We start from the raw sequence: 15037 nt of genomic DNA on the forward strand, positions 1-15037 counted from the left end.
CCTCCTCCTGGGGAGAAATGAAGAAGGCAGCATTTCCCCTCTGACCGCTTCCCTCTCCTGCCCCGCTGTCTCTCTGGGCCTGGCCCCTGGCTCTGGCAGCTTCTGCTTTGCCCCTGCCGCCCTCCTTTGTATCAGCCAGTGAGAGTCTTCCTGTGGCCCCATCAAGGAGCAAGCCCAGCGCGCCTGCTTGGCGGATGGAAGGTCCTGCACAGAAGAATTCCCTGACTTATGCTGGATGGAGAGTCTATCACTCAAAATGCCCAGAGAGAGGCCAAGCGCAGCTCTGACTCCGGCCTTTCCCCATGGGGTGCCAGTACAGCAGAGCCAGAGCCTGCAGCCTCTCTGGTCAAGTTATCCAGACCGATCCTGAGAAAAAGCCAGCAGGGCTTTCCTGCTCTACAACTCCAAGTTGTCAAGGCAATAACCTTTAGAAGCTGAGATGCTGTTGCCCCAAGATCAGGGAGTAGAGAGGAAAACATTCCACCGAGGATGACAAAGCACATCTGCCTTTTAAATGAGAGTGAGAGTGGGGATGGGGCCCAGATATCCAAAAAGGAGGGCTCAGCTGCAGCAGGGACCTTTCTGTTCTGAATTATTAAATAGAGAAGCCACTGTTCTTGGCAGCCCAACTTTACTTTATGTCGCTAACTTATGTGTGTCTTATCTTTTAAGCGACAGAGGTGCTGACTTAAGGTGAAAGATCACCTTCAGCAGCGTCCCCCTTCCTCATCACAATTGTGTTCACGTGTCTGGGGAGCCTGGAGTGACATCTTAAGGGAGGCAGGAGGGCCTAGGTTTTAAATCATTACCGAAGGCAAGACCAGCATGTAGTCAAAATCCACCTGAACAGTCCTTCCGTAGCCTGCAAGTGCTGCGACACACTTTCTTCTCGGTGCCTGTTCAAGAGGCATGGGAGGGCCTGGCACCGCGCAGAATACCTTTACAAGTTCACAGGCAAGAAGTCATTGGATATCCTAATGGTACACACAGCACATGAATAATCAAAGCCCCATCCACAGTCTTCCTGTTCTCATGAGGGTCTCACCGTTGACATTTCCTTTCCCTGGAACTCGGCCCCCCAACCCCCACCCAGGCCAGGCAGTGTGATTATGCTCTGAGCTTAGAACTCCCACGAGGATTCTTGGCATTATTTCATGGTTCACGTGCCTGCTTTGTTCTGTCCTTTTCTAACGTTCTTTCTCTTCCATTCCATTCTCTTCCCCACTCTCCCATCTCCTACATTTCAGCCCCCTCCCTCTTTTCTCTCCTCTCCCATATCCTCCCTTCCGTTTCCTCCCCCATATGTGTCCTCTGTTCTTGCTACCAACACCCCAAAGTCCCTGCTGCCTCACCTCCTCATGTCCTCATCTTTGTCACCTCCCACTCTCTCCCTACATCCCTTTTCCCTGGTCTTTTGCTGCACACTCTCTTTATCTTGCTCTCTCATAAGCCACCTTCCTAAGTAGGGCCTCCCTTCATCCTGACCTGTCTGCTTTCTCGCTCCACTACACTTCCCATGAAAATAGCCATCAGAAGGAACTATTTGCACTCAAAGAGATCGACTCCTCACCTGCTAGGTTAGTAACAAAGACTTATGGCATTGTCATGGTGGGAACAAGGCCTTTCTTTACAAACTGCACATCAGAGACAACCTTAGATCTGGTACAATTTTAAGGAGCAAAGTAAAACTCCCCAACCCCTTGTGCTAAATTCACATTACCTGCCTCCCTGTCCTAAGGATGCAGAATTCAGAAGGGCATCAAGCCTTTGCAAACAGCATCTTTATTAAACATCGCACTTTAAATGGATTTTATGACTAAATCTACCCACTTATACTGGGCAGCTTTATACTTACATAGTAAATGCTGCTTTATTGTGTTTTGTTATTGAACTATCTGAAGAAGAGTGGGCTAGTTAAAACTAAAGATGAAGGTGGCTAACATTTCACCTAAATATTTCAATATATATTTCGTTGTAATATACAATGAAGATGAAAGAAAAGTTGTGTCTAATGAGCGCCTATTTGATGCCAATTACTGTGCTATTTGTGGTGGGTCTTTTATTTTTTATTTTTTTTGTGCACAAATGGGCTAACAATAAGCAGATAAGATTGAAACTACATGATTTTTTTTTTAGCTCCTCCTGCGTAATTCCATTTTAACAATCCTGATTGATATACTTTTATAAAATTGAGTTGGACTTGAGATCAAAGTATTTTTAGCTGGGATTTGGAAACCTTTGTGAACTTTTTTTTTCATTGTAACAGTGATGTTTTGCAGGCAGAATTTTAATTTTCTAAAACTAACAACAAGATATAATAGTTGTCTTCACACAGACACACAGGCGTGCACATCCCCCAAACCAAGGAGGCTCACGTGACCACAAAAAAGTGGAGGCAGACCTTTATCATGCTGTTTTCAGGACTATTAATAGGAAAACTCCTGCAGAATCGTGGCTGTAAGAGCTAGAAGCCTATGTAGACTGTTTAGCTCACCTAGCCCAGCTCTCCTATATGCTGGGCATGTGGTCTCAGCCACTTTCCCTCCTCCCACCCCCAGTCCTAAGCCCACACACAGACCACCCTCCACCATCTCCATTTCAGTTCTGCAGGCTGAGGCTGAACCCTCATGCACAGAGAAGCTCTCTGCAGCCTGTGTGGGAAAGGGAGGACTTGGGCTGTGGTCTAGGAAGAGGGTCTAGGGTTGGCATGAACAAACTTCAACTCCAGCATTGCACATTTCCACCAATGAGAGCCAACGTCAGTCTTTTTCTCTCAGTAATGGCACAGTCTAAATCAGGGGTGGGCAAACTTCTTGACTCAAGGGCCACAATGGGTTCTTAAACTGGACCAGAGGGCCGGAACAAAAGCATGGATAGAGTGTTTGTGTGAACTAATATAAATTCAAAGTAAACATCATTACATAAAAGGGTACGGTCTTTTTTTTCAATAGTTTTACTCATTTCAAACAGGCCGGATCCGGCCCACGGGCCGTAGTTTGCCCACGGCTGGTCTAAAAGCATACTGACAGCAGACCTCTGCCCCTATCAACACAGCTCTAGTCCCATCTTTAGTGGGGCTCACTTCCCAGAATCACACAGGAGCATCTGTGTATTTCAGGAAGGGGAGCCCGATGGCATCATAAAAGCACTGTCCAAATTTATTAGTATTCAGTGTCTCCTGCTGTGAAGATGGCATGGGGGCTGCCAATTGTTCCTTCACCACAGGTGTACTTAAAGAAGGTCATGTGCAAAGGCCATGGCACTTGGTTCTGTTGCTCTGGCTCATGGTGTCACTGTTCTCCTTTAGCATGTGGCATGAACGTGCATCACCGATGCCAGACAAAGGTGGCCAACCTATGTGGCATAAACCAGAAGCTGATGGCCGAAGCACTGGCAATGATTGAGAGCACCCAACAGGTATGTGACAAGTTCCTGCAGTTTCAACTCTTTAGCAACTGTGTGGAACAACATAGAGTCTATTTCTGAGCACTTGCTTCTCCCCTTTCATCTTCATGCCCATATCCTGCCTTTGTGATATTTATTTAATGCATTTGTATTGTATGGCTCTTTGTAATATCTTAAATTTGTAGAATGAGCAGGAACAAAAACAAATAAATTCATTAAAATTATTGAGGATTCATTGCCAGCTTTATACTCATACTAGAGGCCTGCTGCACCAAATTTGTGCACTGGTAGGGTCCCTAGGCCTGGCCAGCGATCAGGGCCAAACTGTGGGGCAACCGGCGTGGCTATCGGGGAATCCCGCTGACACCCACCTTGGCTAGACTGGGGCCTGCAGGCTGGGGGCAGCTCCTGCATTGAGCATCTGCCCCCTGGTGGTCAGTGCATGTCACAGAGACTGGTCGTTCTGCCGTTCAGTCGATTTGCATATTAGGCTTTTATTATATAGGATACTAGTGTTGATTAATAGCCTGAGGGAAAACTGATATGCTAGAATCATCCCTAAAATGCCCTCAGAACTCCTAGTCTGGGGCAATTTTTGCCTTGCCATATACTAGCATGCTTAACTTGCATATCCAAGAACAACACCTCCTTAGGACTTGGCAATGCTGTTTTTCTACCCATTGCCCTTCGATTGGATAGCATGGGAGAAACAATTAATTAGGTCCAGAAAAGTATGAAGGAAGTGAATATGCTCTGCTGCTGCATAAAATCCAATAGACTCTCGCAGAATATGGAATCCAAAAAAGAGTGCTTAGGGAAAGAGCTTTGACTACCTTATGCATTTAGGAATCTCAAATGGCTTTCGTCCCCAAGGACAGGCTGAGCTGTCCATCAGTGGTGAGTGGTCTGACTCTTTGTTTGTAATCTAGGCTCGCTGCTTAAGAGATACTGAACACATCTACAGAGAAGGTCCAGTTGAAATTGGTCCCCCATGCTCCATAAAAGGTGAACCAAGGCTGCCCTATGTACTGGCATCAGGGAAACGAGGTAGCTATCTTGATCCCCATAGAATCAATGTCAGGAATTTATTTCGATTAACCTTAACCTGAGTCCTCTGTATATAAATTCTCTGTGTACCTGGTCTGATAGATGATTCTTTTCTATCTAAATATTACAGACATAGCCACCAACTAAGATGCTCCTACTTCTTAGAAGTGAAACTAAAACATGCCCCATTAGGAAACCTTTTTAAGACAGTGGGAGGTTTGGGGCAGGGGGGCAGGGGAGAAAATGGAATAAGTCTGGAGAAAACAACCGTTCTTTTTTCCTTAAAATTTTAGAATGTTAGTTACTTCCTATCACTGTTAAATGTTTTTATAGAAATAAATCCACCATAAAGCTCAGTGGTGGGGGTACCGCAGAAGACCATCTTATTCTGCACCTTCACAGACTATTCTGTGATGTTTAAGAGTAGAAAGGGGAAGAATAGCGGTGCCCAAAGTCCTTAACATTTGTGACATGATGGAAGTGTATCCAGCCTTCTGTTTGAAGGTCAATCATGCGAGCGTATGACCACCTGACTCTGAACCTAAACAGTTTCAACATACATTACAAAATACTTATTTTTCTTGGATTTAGGGAGAATATGAAAGATAAACCTATAGATTAAAAAATAAATGTCATTATTCCAATCACAAGCAAGGAAATGATCATTACGTGATGTGATAGTGGTACTGTCGCTACAATGACAGTCGTATCGCAATACGCAAATGTATCAAATCAACATATTGTGCATCTTAACACAATGTGAGATATCAAATATTTTCAATAAAAAATAAAAGAAAAATTATATTCGGGAGAGGAGGAAAGATTCCAAAAATGTTTTTCTACACGTCCTCTGGCATGGGGTGAGGAATAAATCGACTTAAATTTTTTTAAAGAAAGGTTTGGATTAGAGGGGGAAAAGTGTCCAGGCAAAGAAGTAGACCAGGTCTTAGAGATGATCAAAGTAGGTGGCACGTTGACTTGAAGACTGTGACAAACGATGCAATTCAGATCTTTAACAGTCTGCTATCCATTTTCTCTTCCCTCCCCTGGTAAGTCATAGAAATTGATGCCACTGTTCTTGTGAGCCACAAAGCAATTGAGAATCATCTTTCCTTGAGTTTGGTGAAGATCTCTATTTATCCATGATTTGACATTTACTAAAAGTGCTCATTTTGGTTGCATAAATGGCCTTTTGCTGATTGGAATGTTTCTCAACTTGAAAATTTCCCCAATCTATTGGATTAAGAGACGCAGTCCAGGCCCCAGTGTCAGGCTCACAAGCATACGGTGCCACCAGTCACAGCAGGAATGCCTTTCTGCGTTATTGAAGATGGATCCTAGAATGGGAAACTGGAAAGAATGTGTGTTCTCCAAGTAGCTAGAATAACCCTTCATTGTTCTTTGTTTCCTTTTAACCACTGGTTGCCATTCTCAGAGCCTCAGGGAATCTCCTGGGAGTCTCCCTTGGATGAGATCGAGAAAATATGCCATCATCCAGAACCTGAGCCAAACGTAGAAAGACCATCTCTACATATGAAGTTAAAAATCGAGGATTTTATCTTGCACAAAATGTTGGGGAAAGGAAGTTTTGGCAAGGTATGGTATACCACAGAATCCCACAGACCAACGTCCAAAAATTAAAGAGCAAAGCTCCTGGTTAGGAGAACTAAGCTCTTGGGGTCAGAACTGGGAGTGGGTATGCAGAGAGTGCAGTCCTGAGCATTTTGTGACAGGTAGAGATGTTGTAATAAATAGGGGCCTACGGGCTCCAAGGAAATCAGCCTTTGCCTCCTTGGGTGTATGCAGGCCATTTTGCTTTGCAGGTGTACATCTCCAGCTTATGAGTTTGGTATCTCTGGACACCTCAGAAATAAGAAGGTGCCTCAGCCAGTTTCTTTTTCACACTGGGTTTTTGTTTGTTTGTTTGTTTGTTTGTTGTTTATTTATTGCTGTTTGCTCGAGTGTGGGTTTACTTCTTATGTAGTTCACTTTATCAAATGTGCTCGGCCTTATATTAGTTGGCTAGGGCTACTGTAACAAAATGCCACAGACTGGCCACTTCAACAATTCTCACAGTGCTGGAGGCTGGCAGTCCCAGGTCAAGGTGTCGGCAGGGTTGTTTTTCCTAAGGCCTCTCTCCTTGGCTTGTAGATGCCTCTTCTCCCTGTGTTCTGTCATGGTTGTTCTCTGTGCAAGGCTGTGTCCTAATCCCTCTTGCTATAAGGACAGCAGTAATTTTGGATTATGGCCCACCTCAATGACCTTCTTTTAACTTCATCACCTCTGTAAAGACCTCCACAGTGACACTCTGAGGTCATGGGGGTTAGTATACAACCTATTGATTTTTGGAAGGGACACAATCACAATTCAGCCTATAACACGGCTGTAGCTTGAGAGTCCTGGGAAAAGCTTCATGGAGAAAATGCCTCCTCTAAACTCCTCCTGCCACACACTGGAGTTATGGGCTGTCTCTGCCAGTCACAGGGGACAATGAGAGGAAGAAGACATAATTTAAGAAATTATAATCCATTATCAGTGATGGTAGAATATTTACAAACCAGTGATTGTAAAGAGGGATGACATGGAATATAGAATTTGGGGTTCTTTACAGTATTAAGGATACCTAATGTATTAGTTGTTTTATAGTCTTAGATTCGGCACCAATGAACATTTTAGCCACAAACTACTGTTCCATAAATTTATACACCCAAACTCAGCATTATGCTCAGCACCTGCTCACCAGACTTTGGCTGGAAAACTTACCCAGTTTATTTAATAATAAACAAACTAAAATGCAACTGATTTATTGTCCCAGCTGAATGATGATGTGCTGGGATTGGGGTTTGGATTTAAACAGCAGTGCTTCACTTTTGGCAAAATCTACTCTGCCCTGAAATCTATAGCTGATATTCATTAATTCTTTTAGTTCATTTCCACAATCATATGAACCACAGCAGGCCCATTTGATGTTAATCTGAGTGTAATAGGCAATTTTACAGCCAGTCCTCACTGTAATTTAGCATCAATTAATGTGTAATCATAACCTGTTACCAAAAACTGAAAGCACATTACAGAGACAGAAATTACCTTTCCAGCTTCTTGCTTTATGGCTGGTTTTGGACTGTTTTATTGAAAGAAGCAATTACTAAGAAGGTAATTTTAATTGTTAATGAAATGTTTATCTTTCCTTATTCCTGGGTGAATTGCTTCACTTGAACATGGTTAATAAAAAAGACATTAAGTTGAACCTACAAGTCTTAGGTAATATCCCAAGGGACAGGTGAGAGCTTCGGGTATTGTAGCTTCGGGTATGTGCCCTGCCCAGCAGCACCGGGGGTCCCTACATCTGTGAGGACTGCACTGTGGGGCCCGTGGAGAGGAGGACGAAGCACTCCCAAACTCGTTCTTCTTCCTTGGTGCTCTCTATAGCAGTGATGGCGAACCTTTTGAGCTCGGCGTGTCAGCATTTTGAAAAACCCTAACTTAACTCTGGTGCCGTGTCACATATAGAATTTTTTTGATATTTGCAACCATAGTAAAACAAAGACTTATATTTTTGATATTTATTTTATATATTTAAATGCCATTTAACAAAGAAAAATCAACCAAAAAATGAGTTTGCGTGTCACCTCTGACACGCGTGTCATAGGTTCGCCATCACTGCTCTATAAGAAGTATGCTTCCTCACCAAAATGGTAGCCTCTATATTCTTGTTCTGTATCTACTTTTAGGCCCAGGAGAACAAACTGCATGTTTTCTAGGGTTTTACACATTACTCATTTGCCTGACTTGTCATCTAAGCTCTTTCCCCTCTATCAAGCCAGCTATCCCAGAGTTATGTGTCTGCACTATATCATTTTAAATGTAGACACAATGCATTTTCACTACTGGTTTAGCATCATTGACTTCAGCACTCCCTAAAAGTCATTATATGAAACAAATGACAAGTATTCTTAGTATCTGCCATTTAGAGAGGATTTTATAGTTCACAGATCACTTTCCCAGGTGGTGTCTCATTTGATTTTCACAGTGGTCCTAAAGTTAGAGAACATGGTGACAGTTCTCTTTTTTATACATTAGGAAACTAAAGCCCAGAGAGGTTAACTGGTTTGGCCACATTCCCACAGCTAGTAAATGTCTGTGAAATTAGACCCTCGCTGGAGTTTTCTATCTCCAAATGCCATGTCCTCGCAACTGCTAGTTGTCTGTTGCTGCATCATTTGCAAAGGCGAGAGCTGTGGAAACTCTCCATTAGGTGCCATCTGGTGTCCTTTCATGTGTGATTCACGAAATCAAGTGGAAAAAGTAAACTCTGGAGTTACATTTTCCACTGAGTGGCTCCATGAATTTGAGAAACTTAAGTTACTTTTTGAACCTAGTTTTTTTATTATTATTATTCTTATCTGTCTTGCAGAGTGTTCTCAGCTAAGAATTAAAAGATTATAAAATGAGAGAACACAGGGAAAGTACAAAACAGAATGCCTGACACATAGTAGGTCCTGAAAATGGGATTGGTGTCTGTGCCATCAGATAAGATGGTGTGCCTTCTCTGAGCACGCAAGGAGAGCTGTACTCCTCATGGATTTTCTTTTGCCTTGAAAAACTGGGTAAAATTTGGGCAAGGTTTTATGCACATTTGCAGTAATGTTTCTAGTACAATCAGGTCTGCCTCTCCACTACTTACAGCTGCTTCCATCAATACACATTTGTCTCTGTGGTTTTTAATTATAAATTTACTCAGGTCCCTGGACAGACAGGGCATACTTTTTTAAGTAGAATTTTTCAGGGACTGAGAATAACGCATCCAATTGCATAGTAATTTTTTTGAAAACCTTTGAAATGTACAAAGAGAGTATGAAATTGTTAGGTGATAACCTAAACCAGTGAAGTGCTCTATTGTGTCTGCATAAAGGTGACAAAGGGGTTGGAGAAGAAAGCCTCCTTTCTCACCCAGCACACATCTCTCAGTCTTGTCCCTTAGTGACTGTTATTCCAACTTCTAAAATAAAGTTACCTCTTCCTTCTAGGTCTTTCTAGCAGAGTTCAAGAACACCAATCAATTTTTTGCAATCAAAGCCCTAAAGAAAGACGTGGTTTTGATGGACGACGATGTTGAGTGTACAATGGTAGAGAAGAGAGTTCTCTCCTTGGCCTGGGAGCATCCATTCCTAACGCACATGTTCTGTACGTTCCAGACCAAGGTATGGCTTCTGTGCAGACAACCCTTTGTCCACTTGTCCCTAGTTAATCTGCCTGTGCCCAGACGGTGCCCTGGTGGCACCCTCATTGTGAGATGTGGTACATCTCCATCCTTTTCTTTTTTACCTATCAGTCCACCTTCCATCCATCTAAACAAATTTCTTTCCCTCTAAATGTACTTAGATTTTTGTTGTTGTTGTTGATTCTCACCTGAGGATATTTTTTCCATTGATTTTTAGAGGGGTGAGGGAGAGAGAGAGACATTGATTGGTTGCCAGGGCCAGCAATGAAACCTGCAACCCAAGTACCTGCCCTTGACCGAGAATCAAACCCATGACCCTTTGGTGCAAGGGCTGGCTGACTCTCTATCCACTGAGCAATACCAACCAGGTCTAGATTTTTAAAAATATTTTTATTGATTTTTAGAGAGGGAAGAAGGGAGAGGGATAGAGAGATAGAAACATCAATGATGAGAGAGGAACATCATTGATTGGCTGCCTCCTGCACGCACCCCTACTGGGGACTGAACCCACAAACCCGGCATGTGCCCTGACTGGGAACTGAACAGGCGACCTGTTGGTTCCTGGATGGCTGGGCCAGAATTTTTTTTAAATGTAATCGGTTGGGAAAGGGCTTTTCTTCTGAATATGTTTATCTGTTTGCTTGTTTTTTAGAATTTGGTTTAACTTACATAACAACTAGAATTTGTAGCAGTTTGTGACTTGACAAAGCAGTGCTTTGTGAGGGGGGGTGGAATGTGACACCTGTTTATTCATCTACATGTTCATCTGCACATACATCTATTTGAAGAGACAAACGGGTCAGAACGCACGTGCACTGCTGTCTTCCTTTATGAGGCCAGCAGGCGAGCGGCCTGTACAGTGGGCTTCATCAACGAGTGAAGACCTGAGCACTGAGGGCGAGGGAGAATTTTGTCAGAAGCCCCTCCTGTTCTGGGAGGATTCTCGTCCTGGTCTCCTTTTCCCTTAGAAAATTTAATTGCTTTTTTTTTCTTGACTCAAAAGTTATCCAGTATCATTTTTTAGAGAAATTGGAAAATGCTTATATACTCAGAGAAGAAAATGGTTTATAATCCCACCCCTTGGGTATACTCACCATTTATACTTCAAAGTTTATCCTTCTAGATGTCCTCCCCAGTGGATTTTTAAAAGTAAAAATAGCAACCTATTGTAAATATCAACTATTCTGTAACCCATCTTTTTTAACACATTTCCTCACATCTGTGGATACTCGTCTACAGCATGAGTTACCTAACTAGGACATTTCTTAACTTTTTGTTCTGATGTTAATAATACCCAAATGAACATCCTTGTAGATCAATCTTCATGCACAAGCACCATGATTTTCTCTTTTCATTTTTCTATTCTCTTTCATCCTGCCCCCATACACAGCCTAGAATAATGAGCAGATTCATGTGGGACCATGTGGTTAAGGTCCAAAGAATATGAAGAGTTTTCTCTCAATTTAAAGCCTTGATGATAATGTACTACCTTACTGTAACTATGCATGCAGAGGGCCTCTAAGCTGCCTCCAGCCACAGAAAGTAATGGCGGGAAACTGGGACTTGATCAAAAAGTGTGGATGGCAACTTCCCCAGCTCCCAGTGGGTACTCAACAGATGTTTAATGAAGGACTAAATGAATAAATACACTTAGCTAAAGTAAAAAGAAACCAGACCATGAAAGAGAACTTAATAAACATACTGTGCTCAAAGCACTGTGGAGGATATGGAACTATATAATACAGTTCCTGACCTTGAGAAATTAGAGAATTTCACTCTAATAAAAGAGGCAAGAGTGTGACTAATGCTACTTTGCAGAAGGCAGACTCTAAGCACCAGAGCTGGAAACCTGGACACTGGGAATTTGAATAGGCAGGCAAGGTTGGAGGCAGCGGATGCATGGGGCTACAGGTAGAGGAAGCATGAAGGAATGAAGGGGCAATGAGAGGCTGTTTAAGAGAAAGCAGGCTTATTTTCTGCAATGGGAAGGAGTCTGGCATGTTTATACTGAGTGAGAGAGATTTTCCACTAGAAATTTCCTCCTGGAGTTCATAAATATCCGTTGGTCTGGGATGGCGTGGATATGTCTCTGAAAGTGAGGAACTTTGCCACACTCCCCAGCGTGCGTTCTGGATTTGCTGAGTGCCCTGGCGCTGTTTACAAACTCACTTTTCTCTTGAAACATTGTGAGGCTTGTATAAATGCTAAATACACTTCAGACCAGGCTTCCAGGGCATTATGTAATGAAGTGGAGCGTGCGCCTTTTCCCCGCTGGTTTTTGTTCTGTTTTTGATATTCGTATGCATGGTTTTGTCTTTGTATCCTATGGGGAAGGCTGTTATGAATCCACTTGGTAGATCACATGTATATTCCCTTCCCTGCCTATCTCTCAGGGCTCTGGGCAGTGCTCCCTTCTTTCCCTGCCAGGGACAGGCTGCAGGTTCCATGCCGCCGTAGTGCTTTGCTAGGCCGGGAAGTCAGTGCATGAGAAAAAGTGGCAGAAAATGTGCACAAATGTCAAACATGACTGGCTCACTGCTTAGATTTCAAGGCATTGAGTCTTTCTAGAAATAAGAATGGGGGGGGGGGCTTGCATTACACTCTCTGAAGGGCTCTGAGTTGCTTTTAAGATGTCCTGATTTATTATTCAGATCTTGCATGTCAAACAGAATAACCAATTAAGTATCGTACACAAGTGTATAAAGCAATAGTTGATATAAATGATGAATTGCTCTGGGGACATTTTGAAAACAGCCTTTTTGAAGGGACAGTCACCTTTGCATACTAGTGAAGACATTAGATAAGATAAATGACTATTCACTTTTCCAGGGAATTGTTATTATTTGGAAAAACTTTCTCATGTGCATGCAAAGAACCCTCCTATGGATTGCCAGATTATTCAAGAGATTCTGGGGGCAAGATTCCCTTGTGATCTGTCTGGGTATGTGGGTTAATCATTAAAAGCTTTTAAAGTTTATATCTGAGGGGCATATGACCTGTCAAAGTGTGAAAATACAGTCAAGTCATTTAGGAAGCTATGGAGAGTGAAAATACCTGTGGACTGGGCTTCTGAGGAACTGAGTCCCAGCTCAACCATCACTCAGCAGGGCTGAGGGCTCCTCCTCCCCAGCACTGGGTAGAGAGTAGGACTCACCATGCAGAGGGGCTGTGGGTGGGAGCCAGGTAGTGTGTGGAAGCACAGTGCTAGGACATAGGTGTATGAGACAGCATCAGTTGGATCTGAACCTGAATCTGAATGAGGTTCAAAAGGAAAGAATCTTTTAAATTAATTTTCTCGGTGCCAGATCAAGATAACTGTACTTCCTTTAGGCTGTGACATAAATCGCTGGCATCAGAGTCTACTAGTACAAATCACCATGATGAAAGGCTGTCATCTTAGCAGGAGGAGGAAATGACATTTTATTATTTTCTTTATTTTGTACTAGCTTTTGTTATTTTTTAGTATTTTATTTTCTGTGTCTCACATGAACGCCCATATGTCTTGAATTGTGTGGTCCCTCTTAGTATCAGATTCAGCACATATGCCAGCTACCTTTCACATACACACTGCATTGTAAACCCATATGTTCAGTACCTATTTTCCATTATTTATATTTTTTAAAAGTAGAAATAGGGAAAGTCTACAGTAAAATTTTTCTGTAAAAATAATTGTCATAAATATTTTAACTGTACTAACAAGTAAAGTAAAAACTATTAGAAACAAATTGATTAATCATAAAACCTTGAAAATATATTTCACAAATTAGAAAGTCACTGTTAGGTTAATTCAACAAACTTTTCTTGGGGACCTACTGTTTATACATTCTCGATGTTTCCTCAAAAGAGGCAAGACTCTAACACTGCATGGGGATTACATTACAAAGCTATGTCCTTTCCTAACTAATTCTAATTAGTAAATAATTTTTTTAAATACTACCTAACTTTGAAAAACAATAGTCTGCTATATTGAATTTTAAGATACCATTAATAATTAGATGTATTATTGCTTTTCTTGATAAAATTATTTTTAAAACTGTGTTAGAAGCTATCTCCCAATTTCAGAATTGTCTAAATGTGATATAATGTGTGTCAATTAGAAAGTGCATTGGCTGCTAGTAATGAGGACGGAAAATAACAATGACCTAAATGAGTCTTCATATAAAAGGAGTGAGACATGTGTGGTTCAGAGCAGGTCTGACAGTTCCATGGCATCATTCATCAGAGATCCAGGCACCATTTGGTCCCTGCTCCATCATCCACAGCACTGGGCTTCCGTCTTCAAGGGCATTCCTCAGCCCAATGGGGCTGCTGGAGCCCAGCCCTCAAAACCAGGTTCCAGTCAGGAAGAAGGGGAACAGGGAGAGGATAAAACAAGCCCATGCCATGTTTCTTTCCTTTATTGAATCACTTTTCCATAAGGCCCACAAAAACTTCTGCTCACATATCTCTGACTCTTCTACAGCTACAGAGAAAGCCGAAAACTGTAGCTTTCAGCTGTGCACTTTGCCATCCAGAATAAATATTTCTATTAAGAAAGAAAGGTAGGGAACCAGCCATCTTACTCCAACTTATGTTTTAAAATACAGAAAAATATCATTGAAAAAGCCTACCTTTATTGAGAACCTATTTTGTGCCAGATAGTTTCCTAGGAACTTTAAATATGTTATCTCATTTATTTCCATTAACCCCAATGAAGCCAATATTATTATTCCTATTTACCCATGAGAAAACTGAGGCTCAGAATAATGAACTTTGCCTAAGACCATTCACCTGGTCACTGGGAACAGTATTCAATTTAACCATGTGTCTCTGTGTCCAGATATTGGCCTCCTGTATATTCAGATCATGTAAGTACCTTAGTGATATGTCATCTATGTAGTAACTCAATGTTGACCTACAGGGAAGACATAACACTCTCTTTTTAATTATGCTAGATTAAAAGAAAGGTCAAAAATTCAAGTATCCAAAGTTTCTCTGATTTATCTCTGATAACCCTGTGGAAAAATAAGAGGATTTCGCTCCAAAATTAGTCTGGAAAGGAAAGATGCCTCAGGCACTGTGAGAACACTTGTTTTGTGTTGTGTTGTTTTGATTTGAACTTATTTTCCTTAAAAATTAAAAGGGAACTACAGCCTACCTTTGTGCCTCCTTTGAATTCTGAAAGCTCTTGTACTCCAGTCTGCCCTCAAGTAATCTAAGCAGCGTTACAGTTCCACACCTAACAGAAGTTTCAGAGGGCGTGAGAGCACCCCGGGTCCCTCCTCAGGTTGCCTGGAAGGCGCCGTGGCTTTGCAGAACGCCGTGAGCAGATCCCCAGCACCGTGTCAGGAGCCAGGATGCTGGTGTCGATTCCCATGCCCAGCA

At 42.2% G+C, this 15037-nt stretch overlaps 1 protein-coding gene across 3 annotated transcripts in view; it reads left to right on the top strand.

Annotated features, from left to right (window-relative positions):
• Window positions 1-15037, top strand: part of PRKCQ (protein kinase C theta) — a 133650-nt gene that overhangs the window by 81502 nt on the left and 37111 nt on the right. For 2 of the 3 annotated variants that reach the window (XM_036341735.1, XM_036341715.1), the window contains exons 9-12: window positions 3308-3417; window positions 4335-4452; window positions 5888-6048; window positions 9480-9653. In XM_036341735.1, the coding sequence (XP_036197628.1) occupies window positions 3308-3417; window positions 4335-4452; window positions 5888-6048; window positions 9480-9653 (563 nt within the window). The remainder of the gene's footprint in view (window positions 1-3307; window positions 3418-4334; window positions 4453-5887; window positions 6049-9479; window positions 9654-15037) is intronic. The other variant, XM_036341725.1, reaches the window with a different exon arrangement.

This window comes from Myotis myotis, unplaced genomic scaffold, assembly GCF_014108235.1.
Source record: "Myotis myotis isolate mMyoMyo1 unplaced genomic scaffold, mMyoMyo1.p scaffold_m19_p_1, whole genome shotgun sequence".
NCBI lineage: Eukaryota > Metazoa > Chordata > Mammalia > Chiroptera > Vespertilionidae > Myotis > Myotis myotis.